At 38.5% G+C, this 21,073-nt stretch overlaps 1 protein-coding gene across 1 annotated transcript in view; it reads right to left on the bottom strand.

Moving 5' to 3' along the window:
- Nucleotides 1–21,073, bottom strand: part of PDK3 (pyruvate dehydrogenase kinase 3) — a 50,236-nt gene that overhangs the window by 9,894 nt on the left and 19,269 nt on the right. Inside the window, exons 3-7 of the mRNA XM_041399718.1 lie at nucleotides 14,471–14,542; nucleotides 7,396–7,580; nucleotides 5,216–5,305; nucleotides 2,485–2,562; nucleotides 289–365 (exon numbers count right to left, since the gene is read on the bottom strand). Of these exons, the coding sequence (XP_041255652.1) occupies nucleotides 289–365; nucleotides 2,485–2,562; nucleotides 5,216–5,305; nucleotides 7,396–7,580; nucleotides 14,471–14,542 (502 nt within the window). The remainder of the gene's footprint in view (nucleotides 1–288; nucleotides 366–2,484; nucleotides 2,563–5,215; nucleotides 5,306–7,395; nucleotides 7,581–14,470; nucleotides 14,543–21,073) is intronic.

The following is a 21,073-nucleotide window of genomic DNA, read 5'->3' as shown; positions in this document are numbered from 1 at the left end:
ATATTCCATCACTGCAAACTTAGGCTGTCATGAGTGTTCTAACTTAATCTAAAAAAGCTACAAAAACATAACAGAAGAACTGGGAAACCAGGCAGTTTTTAAGTACACAAGGTCATAAGAGAGGGGCTTAAGTCTGGCTTTTAAACAGGTGAAGAGTGTTTGAAACTTAAGAATAAGCTTAAGAAAGGAAAACTGAAATAATATTTAAGAGCTGTAACTGAAAGGAATCACAATTTCAATACTAATAGGGTCACAAAACCCTCCCAAATATTAACTAGTGCAACCTACCTTGAATAATTCAAATAACATATGAAACAAATGAGAAGGTACATAGACTACTTGAATAGGCTTGTTTGGAGCTTTAGCTAAAAAAAAAAAAGAGAAATAAAAATGTCAAATCATTTTTGTTCAAAGCAGTATTTTGTAGCATTTACCAGAGTAACACGACCATGTAGGCACAGACAAGTATGTAAGCATGTTCTGATTTTCCCAGTGCAAAATTACCTCCATGAAGTAAAAACATAAATTTTAGTTACTGCTATCACCTGAAAGAACACATTATAATTATGATCTTCAAATCCATCCAGTCAGCAGACTTTGTTTAGATATGAAACTTCACTAAGCAGTGGTTGGTTTCATTCAACAGTGTATGCTAACCAAGAAAACATTCCTACTTAAGTGGGAAACTTTCACATGCTCACATACTATTTAAGCATAATATTTGCTGCACAAAAAGATTCTCAAACTGAAGAAAACCCCACTGTTTACATAGTCCAAAATCAACTACATATTTTCCCTTCCTTAAAACACACAAAATGTAAGTATTCACAAAAATTTTCAAATATACTTCAAACAATATCCCAGCTTCCATATTCCAAACCATCACTGAACTGTTTGTCCACTGCTGTCCCACTGTGAATGTTCCAGCAGAGGGGTATGGCTTGGCATTGGTCTGAGTGCCAAAGTGCCCATTGATTCATTGGGCAGGAAATAATACAGCTGCATTTAATACATTCCTGGACACTTCTGGGGCTGAAGATGAAGTCATCCCTGAACATTCAAGTATCTACTGGCATTAAATGATGCAATTACAGACAGTCAGACTGAGCAGCAGTGCAGACTGAAGGGAAGTCTCAAACTGTCTGCTTCACAAATTCCAGGAAGATAAAAATATGCACAAAGAACATGACTGGAGTCAACTTCATTCCTTCTGGCACTGAGGGCTGGTAATAATCCCAGTCATTATTTTAAGAAACATGGTAGTGAAAACTCCTAGGAAAAGGAGAAGACCAAAACAACGCTCTGCAAGGCAACCTGATATTTTATTCTGTTATTTTTGTCTGTCCATACTCCCATTCCCTTATGCTTCACTGAAACCAAGGCAAACTGACTCACATTTGTTTGAGGCACAGAGATAGAAAATGAGTCATTGTTGCTCTTGCAAGGTAATTTGCAAAGCTGCTTTCCTCACATTGATAATAAGCTGATTTAAAGGAAACACATAATCCTTTATTCTTTTTTTTTTTCAGCTCCAGCAACTTGCTTTCTCTACTGATGGATCTTTTTACTTATGCCTTCAGATGAATTTTGCATTGATCGATTCCTCTGCTGCAATGCTCAGTACTTTTATCTCTAGAATCACTCAGTTTAAAAGGGGAAGGTTGGGTCCTTTGGTTTTGGGAGAAATGGGTGGCAATGCATCATTGCTGACAGCATCACCTTGTGTAGAGAAATATTTCTACACTACTCGGTAGTACTTTGAGCACCACACATTCCAAGTATCACACTCTCCCACTGAGTGTTACCTATTTCTGAGACTTTTGCAATTCTTCTGCTGAAGTTTGGAACCATCTTAGTCTTACGTTTGGCAGCTGTCCAAAATCTGGGAGAGGATCACTCAGGAAAATTTTTTTAAATACAAAAAAATAAGCTCCCTTTTGTCAATAAAATAATGATCAAAAAGCAGTCAATATGCTGACACAGCCTGTCTCATCAGTTTGGTGTCATCCAATTATTATCTCTGCAATCAACTTGAAACAGATTTCTTTGTGAGAGGTTTATGATAGGATTTAAAGCATAGACTACCTAATAAAAATTCCAATTTTGGCATCTCACACAGCAGGGCCCACTAATGTGTTTTAAGTGCCAGTGGAATGCATGGGTTTATAAGCACACTTTGGAATGAAACAAGTTTCAGTTCTGTTAGAAGATGAGAAGGCAGGCATGTTTCCTTCTCAGTTATGAGGAGTCTTGGTTTATTTTCTTTGAAGTGATAGTGAATTTAGCAGATAGAGCTCTGCATTCAGCACAAAGAAGTACACATCATGATGATAAACTATAGTTCAGGTGCCCACATAGACACATTAGAACAAAAGTAACTGTACAGCTCAAATTATAACTTACAATTAAATAACAAAACTAGGAATCACAGATAGCAGAAATGCATTTTCTTATACACATCAGTTAAATTAATTTAATAATTACCATTGAATTCTTCAACTTCCAGATCAGGTGCCACTGTATAGTACTGTTCACATAACATCTTAGCTGTTTCATAAGCATCTACAAAACAACAGAACAAACACTGATTTATCAAAATCTTCTAGTGATGATCAGCAGTGTCCATCCTCCCTGTGAAGGACCACAAACAGAACATTCACTTTGAGCACTAGTTTACAAGCATAAAGCTGGTATCCAATCTAATTCCTTTTTCTCTCTACATTCATAGCCCAGTTGTCAGGAAAGGGAAAACTCTATCTACAGCTCTACAAAGAAAAGCACAGTACTGGAGAGAAGCTATTTTTCTTCTTTGTTCAGGGCTTGAAAACCAGGAGGATGTAATCTTAGGCTGACCATAAAATCTACTTTCCTGATCACAATTTAATACTTGTTGTTTCCATCTAAAATAAAAAAGAATGAAATTCAGGTTCTCCAAACAAAATACTATTTACAATACTTAATTTTCAAGGTCTCTTGGGGGAAAAGCTGGAGAAAAGCTTAATTTCTTCCCCCTGAACCAAAAATGACTCCCCCTGAAAATACCTCCCCATAGCCCAAATCAGGCTTTATTATTGTTGAAACACAGGCAGAAAGTGTAAGCTACCCTTTGTCACTAGAGGTGCCCCCTAAGGTTCAATACTGGGCCCAGTATTGTTTAACTTATCCATTAATGACTTGGGGGAAGGGGCAGAGGCCTCCTCAGCAAGTTCAACTGAGCACAGAGCTGGGAGGAGTGGCTGACAGCCCCAGAGCTGGGCAGCCCTTTAGAAGGGCCTGGACAGGCTGGAGAGATGCACAGAGGAATGATCTGAAACTCAGAAAAGGCAAATGCAGGGTCCTGCACTGGGGAAGGACAAACCCAGGCACCAGCCCAGGCTGGGGGTGACCTGCTGGAAAGCAGCTCTGCAGAGAAGGGCCTGGGGGTCCTGGTGGACAATGAGCTGTCCATGGGCCAGCAGTGCCCTGGGGCCAGGAGGGCCAAGGGGATCCTGGGGTGCATTAGGAACAGCACTGGGTGAAACAGTTTGAGTGCAGTCTAACATTTCATCTTCCTCTAGGACTCTGGCAGAGTCCTAAGACTGTGGAGGAGACTGTGAAGTTGAAGGCATGCCTCATGGTGTGAATGGAGATTAAGCAGCAATAACAGTGAGGGATCTATAGGGAAATCTAAAATCCTGGCTTCAGGAAAAAACCTGAATTCGCTGTCAGTTCAGAAGTCTCATTGCACGACAGTCAGTGAGACAGAGAGCCACCTCAGGCAGCACAAACACAACTCTTGGTGTAGCTGCTTGAAGCAAGATGTGGCTGTTTAAATAATTTCTACGTTGTTTGAAGTTTATAGTTGCCACATACAGTACCAAAATCAACATTTTAACTGATAAACTGCTCAGAATGCTGCCTGTGAACCAGAACATTTGGGAGCTAGTACAGCATACAGAACATAAATTAATCCTTCCACCAATTCTACAAGGAAAAGGCCTCAATCACCTTGACAGGACTGTACAGCCCCTGTCTTTAAGGCCATTTTGTTTCTCTGAAAGGCAACACTGAACACTGTTTGGTCAGTGTTGTGTATGATCTATTTCAGCTACTTGTTTGAAAACTGGGCTTAGCACCTTCTGACACTATGCACTCCCCTGTCGAAGGCAGCAGCTGTGAATCTGATGATCAAAACTGATTCAAATATTGCTATTAGAAGGCAAAGCTAAATAAACAACATGGCTGTAACCTATAAAATGCTGAGGCCAAAGTGGAATAAGGTCAATCAAAAGAAAAAAAAAACTGCTGAAAAAGGCTACCTTTGGAGCCAAGAAGAGCTGGGAAAAAAGCTGTAAAAAGCATTACAAAGTGAGCTATCACGCAAGTCAGACTTTGAGATAACAAAGGTTTCCCTCTCACTTCACCAAAGGCTGAAAGAAAGTGAAGGGGAGAAATACATTCTACCTCCCTTTGCAGCTGCACAAACAGCAGCAAAGGACAGAGCCTGGAATTCTCTCCTACAGCATGACCTGCATTTGCAAATAGATACACCCAGAGCGTGAACCTTCCATGGAGATGTTCTTGAAGCAGGCAGCATTGCCTCATGCCTCCTTGCTAACATTCTGAAAGCATGTTAACATTCACAACACAGAGCAAACAGGACTTGAGTGTGACTGTGCCAGATCAGTCAGGTACAACCTTCACATCCATGTCTTCTGCAGGAGACAGAACAGGCTCTGGTATCATCAGATGACAGAGCAATGTGGAGTTTCACTGGGATATCTGTACGCCTGAGGACATTTTACTGAAAGGCCTAACTAAACAAAACTAAACAAAATGGAAATTTCACTTTCAGTTTTCTGTAATACCAGCATGTGACACAAAAGCAGTACATGAGAACCTGCTTCTAAGTATTTCAGGAAGAAAACATCTAAACTTTAACAAAACATTTAGACACTTCATCTGATATTTAAAAGTACAGATTAAAGCTATTAAAAATCAAATAGTGTTTTTAATTCTGTTAACAGACCAAAAGTTTCTCTCTTCTCAATAATGAAGACATTAGAAAGTATCAAGAAGCCCAGGGTTTTATTGTGAGCAGAAAAACAGAATTTAATGAAATAAGAAAAGAAGAAATGGATTTAAATAGCCTTCAGTTTCTTGTATCTCAATAAAATATTTCTGAATATTTTAAGTGAGGGGATTTCAGTAACAAAAAATATTAACTTCATCTTACCTTTCACTACCTCTGCCACATCACAATTAGGATCAATACTTCCAATATGTTTGGGATGAGCAGGATTAATATCTCCACCAAACAGAAGCGCTAAAATAAAAAAGAAATTGTAGTAAATTATTTATCACCCTTGAGGCAGGCCAAAAGTTTCAATCTGACGGTATCTGAGATTTACCGGATACTGCATCATTCTGTAAAAAGATACTCCAGAAAATTGCCAGAATCCTCATTTAAGAAGACTACTTGTCTAACTGCTCATCTTCCCTCCTTTTTTTTCCCCAGTTTTTACAGTTAAGACTAGTTAAAACAGAATTCGTGATGTGGGAGGGTTAAGGTGAAAACCTACATTTCAAAGCAGATTATAAAAAACTAGATAAAATTAAAATGCAAAACACTTCATTCATACTGTTATGTCAGAACAGAAGCACTCACAACAATGAAAACATTACAGTAAAAAGGACTGTGGAACTGTAAGACATTATGAGAAGCCTTTCACACTCACCTAAGCTGCAATTTCACAGCTGGCACAGAGGTCTCACTCACTCGACTTTCTCCCTGGATCTCAGCAGTATGATCCCCACTCCCTCTTTGTACAAGGGTCTGGTACTCACCAGACCCTTCACCAAGAGTTCAAAGAGACTCCCAAAGAAGTAGAAAGGTTTTGTACTTTATTTCAGGAGTGATTTTCTGCCACTTTAGCAAGTTAGTGAGCTCTGACAGGAAGCAGGTGCAGCATGAGGTGAGCAAAAGTCTAGATCTGAAAGCTTTTCCTACCCTGGGCACAGCAAGCTCACACACTGGGCACTGTGTCCTGAAGAACAGCTCTGTAGGAAACAGTCTGCCAGGAATGTAGGGACAGAAATTCAAACCACACAAAATCCTGGATTTGCATTCTGCTTCCCAATTATCTTTTTCATCAGTGCTTCAAGATTAATATTTGCCATCACGGACAGACCACTAACACTGCTAACACATAGACATTATACAAGGTTAATTAAATTTTAAGCATCTACAAGCAGTTTTAAGCCACAACCAGTTAAAGAGGAGGATCCATAGGAAAAGCTAGTTCAGTTCAATGAATCAAGTTTACTATTTTAGGATTACTGCAAATTACAGTAGCACTCAGCCCAAGAATTATATCAGGACAGTGTTTGTACTCTATTGCTAGAACTCTTCTCTGAAAGTCTTTTAACTTGGTTTTATGTCTGTCACTTCTCAGCCCAGGTGCAAGTACAGAAAAAGCTGTACATTTATCTCATTTTCTATGCTTTGCCACATTCAAGTGATCTGTACACACAAAGCAAGGCATTAGTCACATGAAAGGTTACTGGAAAGACACACAACTTGTAGTAAAACACCTCATACTCCAGCATCTGCATTATCTGTAGCATACAACAATTTCTGAGAGCTCAGAAAAGCAAAACACTGAGCAGAGAATGAAGCTCTAGAGCTAAAAGGCAGAAGACACACTAAAACAGATCAGAAGACTGTCCTTAACTTTACACAGATCACTTTCTGCATGGTTGCACATACTGGTTAATGGGAGCTGTGCAAGTAACTCCCTTCACTCTGTAATACGAATATAAAAATTGAGTTTCTTAGTAACAACAAATGAAACAGAACCTAATGACAAAGGATGACTAATTCCAGCATTTATACATAAATGGGAAATAGGAAGTAATGGAAGACAAGAGCTGTAACTTAAAACTTCAGTTAGAAATACTCAACCTCTTTAGAAGACAAGAAAGTCTAGATAACTTGCTGGGAAAAAACGTATGTATAGTACCTAACCTAAATTCAAAATTTACGGCATCTTTGCATTTCATTATGAAATAAATATGAGCTCTACAAACTATGTTGAAAGCTTTGTGAGCAGGAAGATACAGCTACTCTACTACTACCTAAAAATACTTTATACATCACCAGCCATCTCAGCCAATAATACTAAAAAAGCAACAGCCACACTAACAAAGACTGAGAATTCTAAAAGAAAGCACACTGCTGTTTTGGATTCATTTCTTATCATTGCAAAGTACCAAACTAACCAGTTGCCACTATCTCTTTTGCCATGATTAGCACAGAATAGTCATGAGTAAGGAAAAGAAATACAAAACAAAGCTTCATCTTCAGGTTTACAAGCAATAACTGAGTTTTCAAGGAAGAGAAAAGCAATTACTTACTGTGTTGGTTAATAAGCATACGGAAAGAGATGCGGTTGGTGTAGAATCTATCTAGAAAATACTGGATGTTACTGCTAACAAATGGATCAAAGCCATATTTTTCCTTGTATTCAATCACCCCTTGTGCCATGGTTGGAACCACGTCATTGTGTCTGTTCCTGACTTTAATTAAAACATCTAAAAAGCTGGAGGAAACAAAATTAGAAACAGATTGTTAGAAATAAAATTAAACTCAACAACAGCATAACCGTATTATCTGTTTACTATGCCTTCCAGTCAATAACAAAATATCAGAGGGAAAATTAAAAAATATAGTACCTAAACAAGCTTATTTAAAAAGAAGTATTTGATCAACCTCTCACCTGTGAAGCATTTAGAGCCCCAAATTAAGTTATTCCTCCCACAAATATTCCTTGAAATTAAATCAATCTCTCTTGAACACTGACGGATAGCAAAAGATTCTCTTTCAGCACAATCATATGCACTACCATAACTGTCATCCCCTGCAACTCCTAACAGTAGCTGAGAGACTGGAAAGGAAACTCAGGGGAAAAAAAACCTGACCACCCTTTATGATTTCCTTAGAAAAATCTGTGTTTTCTTCCCAACACCTCAACCCACGCGGTGAATTTTGGATGTATTTCTTCGCCTGGCACCTCTTGGGCTAAGTTAGAATCTCAGGACAGGCAATTGTGTGACTCGTGTTCAGTTTCCTCTGACACCACTGGATGGCAGAGCGAATACAACACAGCTCTCTCCTCCGGAGCTCGGCAACCTTTAGATAACACTCCCGTTGCTTTTAACAAGCATTTCCTTTGAAACAGCTTGGAGGATTTCTGTTTCTCCTGCCAAGGCTGCTCAACACCTATGATCTTCAATGTGCTCATCCTTTTTTTCCCCCATATACAAACCCATACATACTTGAAATATCAATTATTAATAACTTTCTAAAGAGGAAATATGAAAAATCAGTACTACTTAATTCTGCTACATTCTGCAATATTAAAATAATGTTTACACCACAATGTTTGTATAATGCTGTTATAGAAAGTACAAATCGTGAAATGCAGCTTTCCAAAAAAAGCAGAGCTGGAAAATTTGTGCAACTATGCCTGCATCTGCAACTCTACAGATCCTTTTCTAAAAAACATGGACAGAACATTCTTTGTAGATTCATAATGAAATCTGAAAATAAATGTATTAATTATTTTTATCAAAAGTAGAATATACACCAGCTAATGAAAGAATCACAGAAATCACTGAAAGGTCATCTAGCCCAATCCCCCTGCAAATGAGCAAGGGAAAGAACAAAGACCACAAAAAGTAAAAAAGACCAGCCATTGTCACCACATTTAAATAAGATGTTTTCTTCCTTTACACCTCCACTGAGTCAAGACAGTAATTTTTTTATACCATTCTTAACAAGTGATACACTTTAAAAATAATTTCTCCCACTCTACACTGTCAGCTGCAAAGGAATGTAAGATCCCTTTTTACTAGTTTTTTCCTGATCCTAAGTCTAGCTACCAGTTTTTGCCTGTGTGTTAACAAACAGTTCAGCAGTCTTTCAACACTACTCTGTTGCATAAAAAAGGGGAAGTTTTAACTGTCTAATTCCCCATTCTAAATACTACCACAGTACAGAATGACTGTTCTCTTACTTACCAGTCTTGCTGACTGGACAGCTTAGAACATTTAATGCTTAGAAGGTTTATAGACCTTATGTGTTGATTGAGTCTTGACTCTGTAGGATATGGTACCTCTGAGAGGTGATGTCAGAGCCTGGTGCCTGGCTGCACTTGTGCTGCTTCTCTGTTTCTGAGCAACAAGGCCCTAGCCAAGAGCAGGGCTGGAAGCAATGTTTACAGTCACATCTGAAACAGAACTGACAACACTCTCTCCTAACTGTTGTTTGCTTTGCTGTTTGTTTTTAAATACCTCCACTATCCAAAATATATATCTGATGCCAAGAGGGCAAATTGTTCACTGATAGCCCACGACAAAAGTGCTTAAATGCACAGAGCATGTCAAAGGGCAAAGGGCTTAGGTTTATCTGCTGCAGATCAGCAAAATCATAACTGAAGCTCAGTCAGCATAAAACTAAATATATAATAAAGGAATGCCTCATTATTGCACTGATATGACAAACCTCCTGTTCCATCTTCCAAGATAACTGAGTTCACTCACGCGTTTCCATTAAGCAGATGCTTTTAAAGGAGCAAACACAAGAGGAATACAGGCAAATTTCAAAGTAGCACAGCAGAAATCAGAAATTAAATTACTTAATCTTAACACTTAATTTTAACACTCATTCCTTACAGTCCTACCTGCTGCAATCCCTGAAAGCCACAAAGCTTTTGCTGTACTCAAATTGTGGGAGACCGTAGCAAGGAATTTTTCAATTGTTTATGGGATTAACTAGGAATACTCCAGAACAGCTCTGAAAATTTTTTACCAATTACACTCTTTGTCCACAATTCTGTGTATTTTCAAAACCACAAAGAATAAATAATGCAGTTGGTTTGACAAATGAGAAATTACCAATCAGAAGCTACTTTAGTTAACTGAGCTTCAGTGGTTTCTGTGTTAACAGAAGAATACTTAAGGCATTACCAGAGATGTTAAATAAATGAAGGCTAGAAAATTCTGCAAATACAAGAAATAATGTGTTGTGACATTCATTAATTAACTTCCTAATAACCTGTATATATTATTCTGTTTTGATCTATCGTTACAGTACAAGAAATCAAGCATAAGAAAATCAATATAAAGACAAAGGGAATTTTCTTAGTGTCTCTTATGGATAACATTACCTGAAAGATGAAAAACACAAAAGTCATGAGTAGAACAAAAACCCTTTTACATGTAACAAATGCAATGGTCTGAGGTTTTACTCCATGGCTGCTCTTTCTTGAATCAGTGCTCACTGGCAGCTGAATATCACAAGAAAGAGAGGTAAAAGTTCACACTCTGAAAGATTCCTCTATTAGAAAGTATATCTACTTCCAAAGTTCAAAACTAGTTACAGTAGCATTTCACTTTACGTAAAAGTAACAAAACAGCACCTTCTTAATCAGACGCACTCCAATATTTACTTAGCTCAAACTGCTTACAGAACCATTATTTTAACTGCAACGCTGCAGAAAGGAAGGCTCTTGTTTACCAAGTTCCTTGTGCACGTTATCTCAGACATGCTGGCAGCTGACGGCCTCAGTGGCTGCCAGCTCCAGGACACTCCCCCGCACACCCTCCCCTGAGAGGGCCACAAAGACAAAAACCAGCAAAGAACCCCGGGGGTGTAGAGGCTGCACTAAGTGTCCTTTGAGAGCACATGTGTCCTCCAATTTTTGACACACAGCTTCAGCCTCTGTGTGTTTACTGGATAGTGACATCTTGGGAAATTTCCAACACTTCTGCTTGCACCCTTCAGCAAGCATGGACACCTTATCTTAGTGCTCCTGTTATCACACTGTTTGGCAGAACTGCAGAAAAACTTCCAGCTGACCCTTCTACAGCTAAAAAAGACATTTGTGTTATCAAAAAGGTAAAAGTAGCCTACCATTTGACAAATGCCCATACTACTGACAGTGACAGGAATGTGGCAGTGCTGCACTGAGGCTTCATAAGCTCTGCTAACCAACAGAAGGCAACAGAGAAACTGAAACACTTCTGAAATGCTTCATTAGAACAATGCCAATGGAAAAAAATCTCTTCAAAGGATTTTGTCCAACATTCACAAAAAGGTAAAACTCATGAACATCCAACTGCCCAATTCATACACTAGGAGCAGAGAGAAGTTGGGCCACTCTGAAAATCAGCTTTAGTTCCGTCTCTGCAGCAACTCCTGTAAGCACTCACCCTCTCCACTGCAGGAGCACTGCTGCCTTTGTAGGCCACACACTAACATTTTAGGGACCAGAGAGCTCAAAGTGAGCTATTCTTCCACTAAATCCGTTTCCCAATTCACTTCACTGTGTGGGCTCACACACAGCTGCGCCAGTACATGCATGTATATAATACCATAACATTAATACAGAAAATGGTTTCCCCAGAAAGAGAGCCCAAACTCTGAGAATACCACAGCAGGCTCCCCAGACAAGCAGTGATAAAACCACAAGTAGTCAGGGGACAGTTTTCTGTTCAATTGATAAAAGCACTGCACCATTGTAGAAAACAGTAATTGAAGAACTACTGCCAACATTGATAGAGCACATCTGTGGATATGCAACCTCCTTGAATGATCAGTTTAGCTCCCCTCCTCTCCTCTGCTACCATTACCCTGATTAGCCAGAACAGAAACTGAAGTCCACCTCAGCTGACAGAAAGTCCAACAAGGCACTCTTTAATTTCTAAAAACCAACTGTTCTGTTATTCTTCATGTTTTTTTAGTGTCTGAGGTGGACAGGCATGGACCATGTTCAGCTCCAAACAGTTAGATTTATCTGTATTATCATAACATAAATACGGACATAGTAAAAGAGTATTTTTGAAAGACATAGCTTGTAAAGAATATTAAAAATAAAATCTAATTACAGTTCAATATGCAATTAAATGGCATAGCCTTCAGTAAGTTAGGAATAGATGACATCCCAGAGCAGGAAAGTAAATCCGACTTTGTAATCTTAGATAGTCTATCCAATAATGCCAAAAAGAACAATCTGCTCTTTAAACAGATAATACAGTTTTAATCTCTTTTCAAAGGTCAGATGCAGTATAGAAGACAGCTCTTACTGTCAAAGACCCTAGCTGAACTTCACCTCAACAGGTAGCAATGAATTCCATGCATCCTTATTTTATGTACTTAATTACACAGAATACAGTCAGTGCAAGATTTCAAAGCTTTCAACAAAGTTATCCTGAATGATATTGATATTTGCTTCATCATGAAATATTTGTTCTACCATACTCATATAGAGCATTGCAAACAGTATTTGCAGTTGCTGTGAAACAGTATCAAGAATGCTATTTCCATATGGCAGCATCAGATAATTGAGGTATTAATTATGAGACACTCAACTAGATCTCCAAGAGAACTACTCATTAGCCTTCATTTATTATGCTGTGATCTACCTTGAACCTCTGAAGTTCTTAAAAAGCTGAAATTCAGTTACCTAAATACAGAACACCAAAGATGGTTTCAGAAGTTACAAAACCACCTTGCCTCAACCCGCACATCCAGGACATTACAGGTTTAAAAGCACCTGTGTTACATTTGCCAAGCTCACTCAGGTGTTTAGGACAGCTCATGCCACCTCAAAGGGCAACAGGCGCCTAAGTTGTGGTAACTTAACCCCATAAAGGAAAGCCTGCTGCTAAACTAGTCACAAACAGACATTCCTGCATCATCAGCAAACAGTAAATACAGAATCACAAAATGTGACAGCTAGAGGTGGTTGAAAAATTGACTTGATTTGTCCTCTACGGAATAAGCACGCCTAGAATGCCACTAAATCTATCTATTCATAAAAGCTTTTAAAATGGATGCTCTACAGCCTTCAGTCCATCCTCATTAATATTACAACCTGTACTTTTTTCCCTGCATACATTCTCAACTTAATAAAAAACGGACTTTTTTAAATTCTCCGGTTCTTCAGTTAGAGCAACCCAATTATCCTTTATTACGGTGACCTTATTTTTTTGGCACATGCAGACTTCCAGTGTCTCCAGTATCTTTTTTTGCCAGTCTAGACAAATGCCTTCAGCATTATTCAGAGGTGGAACTATCCAAGTCTCTAAATCTTGTTCCTTTCACATCAGTACTGTCCATGAGTGTTTTAATTTCTTAAAAGGCAGTACCCAGAACTGCAGGCAGCACTCCAGCATAGTACTCACTCTGAGTAAATGGTTACTTTCCCCTTGTTCAATAGCACTACAATTCAGTCAGCCTTCAATCCATATGGCTCCTGCCACAGCTCTGCCACACAGGGAGCTTCATACTCCTGCGCTTCAGCCTCTCCTACATGTATTAGTTGTAACACAAAAGCTAAAGTGTCAAGATCTCAGATAACATTCTGGCAACCAAAAGTGCACAACATCTGAAACACAGCACCTTCCAAAGCCCTTATTTAACCTAATGTAACAACAATGTATGTACATGAAGTTTGCTGAAGGCAAAACTAATTTTTGCACAACACAGGCTGCACGGTGCACAAACAGGGCAAGACATTTTATGAAACTCTCTTTAAAGCACTGCTTGGTCATGCAGGATTTCAGAGCTTAAAAAGAAATCCCAAAGACAAACTACTCTAGCAGGATTTCAGAGCTTAAAAAAAAAAATCCCAAAGACAAACTACTCTAAGAAAGCTAATTAATGGAACAAAAACCCTGCAAGAAGTAATATCCTGAAACAAAGTTGACTGCTGTAGGTACAGGGTAACAACAGACCCTAGTGTTGGACAGGTGTGTGTGTTTTTGTTGTTTTGTTTCCATGTCTCTGATGCATATGTGGCACCTGCTGTTCTCACATGTGGGGTTCTTCTCTGTTTTATGCATACACATTTCAAGGAAACATTCTAATGGCAATTTCAATGTGATTTTGTTGCTAAAGAAAACTGGCTAAGTTTTCCTTTCTTTTCAAGTAATGTTACTCAGTGAGGTAGGTGATCACCACTAATTGAAGTCCATTAAAAAAGCTTTTAGATAAAAACAATGACTGACACATTAGAATGCTTTCAAACTGAAAAAGCCCAAACTATTAATGTATTAACATTAATAGTTTATACACAACATTTATAACTTTATACACAACAGAGCACTAAGCTCAATGTATATTAAAATGACATTTTAGTCTTAAGTATCTGATATGCAAGTATAGCCTCACATCCATGTTGTCTTCTCAATACAACCTTGAAGGAAGCATTTCATGCCATTCCTTCAACTACCAGTCTGCATAAATACAAAATACACTCTTCAAAAGCACTTAGATACCTACATTCCACTCCAGATTACAATTTTAGCTTTTGCCATACATATTCTAACTTACAAATAAGGTCACTGTTTTCATATAGTACAAAACCACTTGGTATTTGAGACAGATTGTTTTAAAATGGACTGTTAGAAAAAATAAATTACTCACTCATCCAGAACATGAGGATCCTCAGGACTTTTATTTTCATATTCTAAAAGCTCAAGGAAACTCTGCATATACCTAAAATAAGCAAAAGTTATAAAAAGAGAATTAAAATACTTAAACATAAAATACTTTTGAATTTCTTTAGTTTTAAGACTACAGGGTCACATAAAAGTAATAGGTGCACAGTACACAGTTCTCTTCAAATACTAAAAGTAAGTGAGATGCTGCAACAAAGGAAAAGAAAGCACCTATAATATATTATATTAAGTTCAAAAGTATTACTTATGACCTTACAGTCTGCAATTCAGGAAAATTGCTATATAAATGAACTGAAGTTAACAGGAGCAAAACCTCTCTACAGGTACATCTGTAATTTCAGGTAGTTTGTCCCTGTATTTTGATTTTTCTGCTTATCTCCTCTGTACTGATGTTAGTTTTTTTCCCATATTCCCCAGAGAGCAATCCAAGTTTTCTTTCAAAATAAAGCTCAGGAGAACAGTCCCCAAAAGGCACAATAACAGGACTGCACCAAGCTGGTCCTACCCAAGTTCTCCAGGAGAGCACACCCATTCACACACTCCCACAGCTCCTCCGTGTGACACAACCCTTGGTTTCATAAAAACCCCTCTTACACAACACAGCTCCTCCTGCTCAGGCATTTGGTTCACAGGAGATTAACCGAGGCTTAGAGCCCCAGAGGTACCACAGAGGACCCAAACCAGAAGCCCTCAACATGAGCATGGCCAGCCTGCTCTGCAGGACGCTGGCCACCACCAGTACAGATTCTGCCACTCACACACAGCGCTGCGCCCCAGCACCAGCTGTCACCCCTGGAGCTGACACATTCAGCAGACAGGCGGGGCTTTAAGGACTACAGAACCAGGACCTATTTCCTGAGATAAATCACACAAGGAATCAATCACACACATAAAAGGGAGGGTTTCAACACTACCCTCCCTTCACTCCTGGTTAAGCACTGCCAAACTACAGTATCAACACTCATCAGATGTTAATCACGTGCGCGTGTCAACAGCTCCAACTCCCAGCAGCGGTGAAATAAAAGAAAAACCAAACAAACCTTTCTTGCACATGAAAACAACTAACAGAAAGGTCTAAACAGCTAAAGCTAACACAAGAGAGAAAAGATAACCACAGAGCCTACACAAGGAAAAAGCAAAACATGTAACCAAGCCTCTCCCTTTCCAGTAGCAGCTACCCAGTAGACTATGTCAGCTCAACAAAATGACCTATGCATAAGCTCTTTTGGTAGCAGTTCTATGTTAAGACTAGCTTAATAAGGCTTTGAAACTTCACCCTGCATCTTCAAGCTACAGTGAAGCTTAGGACAGCACTGTTGTCTGTGTGACTCCCTCCAGAACCACATGCCACTTAGTCCCCCCCCCATTTCAAGCTTCAGCCACAGGTCACTGCGACATTCCTCAGGGACACTGACATTTTCAACATGGTCAGCACAGGAACACCAGCTCCTGTCCCTCAGTGCACGTGTGCCCTCCTGCAAACATCAGAAACCATTACAGAAATCCCCCAAATATTTGTCACTTACAAGTAGGGCATGTAGCTCATACCTCTAGTAGTGCTTATTTTAAAAGATGTTCTTTTATGCTGCTAAGAGTTGGCACCAGTTCACACCCCTCACACTCTGAACTCGGCTGATTCACATGCAACAATTGAATCACGATCATGCTCACTCACAGAGGTACATGCTCTTCAACCCCCACCTGTCATTGTATTATATTATCAAAGTCCTGTTTCTGAAAGACACCACCACACTTGAGAAGCAACACAAAGGTTGTTTTTAATGTAGACCTCCTACCATAAATGTCAAACCACAGCAATCCTGTGCAGACACAAGGATAAAACAGCAATGAAGGCTGCTGGTACTGAAGGTAGCTGACACCTGATTTTTGTGCTGTGTGGATTTGACTGGTTGCCTGCAATTACTGGAGAAATTATGGAAACAGGCAATGCTTTTCCTTTAGAGTTCTCTCCTTCTGATTCTAAAGTAAAGGAAATACTTTTCTAAAGCTCATTAGCAAAAGCACTGTATCCAGCAAGCTAGACCAGAGAAAAGGTGAACTTTATACCAAAGTTACTCAAATTTCTTCCAAGCCCATGACTAAACCAAGCTAGAAAAAAGTCACTTCATGTAGAACAACCCTAACCCACTGCTCAGTGCCTGCCACTGTACATCACCCAGTCTGGGGTGTTGTAATACCCTGTGTCTAAAGTCTCTGAAAAGAAACTCAAGAGGTGCAAATGCTCTACACCTTTTTCTTTTATGCAGGTGTGATTTCCAGTTTGTACACCAAATTCAGCCCCCCGCCCCAGTCCCTCCCAAACAGCTCAAAATTAGAAATTATGAAAAAATATGTTTAAAAGGAAATTCGTAGCTCTGGTCTTAATGACCATCACCACCATTATACTTTGAGGACAGGTGAGCAGCCAGCAACACAGTCCATTCCTGTAAAAGTGTGTGTGAAAATGTCATTCCCTTTTCACACAATCCATCTACTTCCTTGCATTTTCTTTTAATTTGAATTGTAGGTGCAGAGAGGGATAAATGAAGATGGTAACTACAGGATTTATCAAGCAATGAAAAGCAAGACCTTGTGATGTTTAAACGTAATTCACACACAATTACCAGCCAGAAAGAACAAAAAAGTACCAGAATAATGCATGAATTACTGTATCATTAACAAAGCAATACAACTACACAGAATACAAATTAAAAAAAAAACCAGCATATATGAGAAAAAGAGAATGTCAGTTATATTTTGCTGTATTTGCAGAGTCATCAAAAGCAGAAATCAAAGTCCATGCCCTTCAAACATATTGTCTTTCCGGTGTTTAAATTTTTATCACATTACAGTACAATTCATTGGGCAAGCTCTTTGGTTTCAAGCACCCTTTTGCCTTGTTCTTCTGTTAATTACTGCCACATAGATTGAATTCTTGTTAGTCTGCCAAACACAATAATTTTAGAATGGCACACTTCATACATGAAGGCACTGCAAAAGCCCATAATGTCAGCTCTGGGTTTTCTTTAACAATCATGCAAGATACTTCTGCTTTTTTCCTGATGTGTATTTCACCAAGCTTTTCCTTTACAATCATTTTAATACCAAAGCACTGAAATGATAAAACAAATCTCCATGGTAACACAATCTTGCCAGAATAGTCTCAATGTAGCAAATAGAAAAAAAACCAAAACAATTATTAATCCCCAAACTGTACATATGTCTCTAATGGGTCCTTCCCAAGAGAGAAATAGAAATTTATAGCATTTTCTAAGGAACAGCACTAAAAAAAAAAAATAGAGAAATTTGTCCAGGGCTAAATAAAATGTGAATTTTACATATAATCAAGTAACATACTGTGCAAACCTCATGCTTACTTTTGATATTTTATAAGCTCTAACCATTTTCATTGTAAGGTTTTATTGTAACTGTTTTCCCTCATCATATTAGTGACCATATCCTTTATTAAACAATTCTGCTATATGTTCAATATCCTACCTGAACTTTAGCTATAGTGCCCTCTCAAAGCTGGCCAAAAAAAAAGCCCACTTCTTCAGATCAAGCAAGCTGCCCATTGATTTTGAAAACCTGAAAACAATGTGCTGATTGTTGGTCTGTCTGCTGTTTGGATTAATTGCAGTTCACAGCCAGAACGTATTAACTGTGTTTCAGTCTTGAGTCACTTTATTCCTTCCCTACTCCTTGCAAAAGATACACACAGATTAAACTATGAACTCAAACTGGGACAGAGCTGATGGTTTACCTTTACTGAAATGCAAAACTTTTATTTTAGGTTTGTTCAGATTTCATTCCCTGGGTAATGCCAGCTTTATTCAGGAAAGTGTAGCTGAACAGTACAAAGGAAGGAGACAGGTCTTGCCTCTCAGGGCTGCACACACCAGGCTGAGGAGCCTGGAAAGGAAGGAGAAAAAACCAACAGAGCACTTTTCCCAAGAGCAATCAAGCAATCAGTTGTAAAATGGGATAGGCAGCGAAGCACAGGAAGCAAAGTGCCTCCAGCATGGCCATGGAGATGGATGGGAGAAGGAAAGAACAGGTCTTGCCTGCAGCAGGGAGCAGGAAAACCAGGCTGCCTCCCAAGGGAACCACAAGGGTAAGAAAACTGATGCAACCCAGAATGTTTGATGGCTGGAAGCAGAAAGGATAGATGGGAAAGGACCCATGCTGCACTGTAGGCAGGGCTGATCTCTTATTCCTCTATTTACAGAGCCACTTGAACTTGAAAGTCTAATAAAACCCATCTTAAAGATTAGGACCTTTTTGTATTAATTTCTGGCATACTGGCACTAAGGAATAGATTATGAACTCAAATGTTAAAACTCCAGCTAGTTTGGAGTCTCACCAAAAGCACATAAAAGCATGTTTTCTAGCGTAAAGTTATAGCAAAAATGAAACAAACTTGTGACTATATAAATTACTGAATATTAGCAAATAAATATATTAAAGTGAGCAAGGAATTAAATGTCTTTCTAACTTGTGGCAAATATACAACAGATTTTTGCTTGCCTATTAATGAACTGACAAGCTTTCTCAACCTATGGCATAACAAAAACAAAGGATTGTGAAATCTGACCCTCAAAAAAAGATTTTCTTGCAGTAGTTTTGAACAGCACCAAGAAGAGGGTTTTTTTTTTCACTTTACAAGCTCACAAAACAGCTGAACAACTAAATTTATATTTATTTATTCTACTACACAAAATTCAGGAATCTCACTGATAGCATCTCTAAACTTTAGGTTAAGAAACTATAAACGTGTTTCAAAACCTGCTATCAGCATAGCTGCATAACAGTCACGGTCATTCTCACTGAAGTTAATAAAACCTTTGGTTTGGTCTTTTTAAAAGATACATTTTAAAGTAAATTTTGCCCAAGGTTTATCATCAGAACTTACAAACTACAGGTAAATATTTAATTAAGCAATTAAAAACCTCTGAACAGAAAAATAAGAACTAAGCTCTTTAAAGTCCATACCTATAATCAGGGGGAAAAATGCTAGAATTACTTTTCTTATTTTTGACATAAGATGATAAACACATTCTTACATGATCTCAATGAAGATACTCCTTTCCACAAAAACTCTTAGTTAACTATGGATCAAAATTAGAAGAAAATTACAGAAAACACTTTGATTTCAGACTTTCATCTCTGGGCTTGATGTCCATTCCAACTTCTTCAGCAAATTACAGTCTGGTATTTTAGCCCATCCAACAGACAACTACTGGTCTACAGCTGTGATAGTGCAAACCACATTGTCATATAACACGATAGTGCTTTTTTTCATTTGGAGTTTTGGTGTTTTTTCCTTTTTTTTAATCAGCAGTATCTACTGTGGCCACTTTGGAGTTTTGGTGTTTTTTTCCTTTTTTTTTTTTAAATCAGCAGTATCTACTGTGGCCATAGAAATCACCACGAGTCCTCAAACCTCTTCAACAAAAACTCTGAAGGGGGCCTCCACTCTGAACACCCACTCAGCTCCTTTGCCAGAGGGATCCAAAAGTTGCTTAGCTCTGTACAGGCAGGGCAGAAGCACAAGCCACAGCACAGACATATGGACTAGAAGTATTATGCTGCAGTCACTACAGAAAAATTATTTCCTTTTCTTCATTCACCTATTTGTCCGCATTTCATTAAAGACAGGTTCACAAGTTAATCAGATTAGAAAAGCCTAGAAGGCCTGCAAATTAGCCACTCTTTTCTACAAACATAATTTCCTGTGACATCAGACAGACAGACAAGCCTTCAAACCTTGCAAGCTGCCACCTAACCACAAAGTGATTGTGTGGCTTCACAGCATTTACACTCACTTGAAGCACCTCATCACTGTGCTTGAAGTGGTCATCAAGACACCCATGGTTACCTTGCAAAGACAAACACAATACCATACATCCTAATTTATATTTTCTAAGTCTGAAGCTTGATAAATAGGAGACCCAAGCCAGCAGTCAACACACAGTCAGCACAGAAGCTCTTGGCTCAAGGACTATGACTGAATTTAACACAAGCCAACAACATTAGCTGCTTTTACTGTTAAATAAGCTGCTACTGACAAAAGGACTTCTGTTGTATACTGCAAAAATATTTTTACAAAAAGTATTTGGAAAATATTAACAGGTAAATGAACAACACAACATTAGCTGCTTTTACTGTTAAATAAGCTGCTACTGACAAAGGGACTTCTGTTGTATACTGCAAAAATTTTTTACAAAAAATATTTGGAAAATATTAAGAGGTAAATGAACAATAAATACCCCATGAACAATGATTTTTTTTGTGCTTATATATCCAAGGCAGCAGTCTCTAAATCTCACCAAACACGCAATTAGGCTAGAAATTAATTACTGTGGAAAAGATGGCAGGACTTTGAATCACTTTAGATCCACACTAGTTATTACAATGGAGAATGCTGTTTACTGGATGACACCAGATTTTTTACCCATACTATAACTTCCACTGAATACACAGTTGTTTTTAAAGATTTACCAGTGAGAAAAACAGATGAGGTTTTAACTTTCTCTCAATATTTTTGACAAAGGAAGAATAAGGAGAA

This window comes from Onychostruthus taczanowskii, unplaced genomic scaffold (assembly GCF_017590055.1).
Source record: "Onychostruthus taczanowskii isolate IOZ18803 unplaced genomic scaffold, ASM1759005v1 scaffold17, whole genome shotgun sequence".
Lineage (NCBI taxonomy): Eukaryota > Metazoa > Chordata > Aves > Passeriformes > Passeridae > Onychostruthus > Onychostruthus taczanowskii.
This window is presented reverse-complemented; position numbering and strand designations above follow the sequence as displayed.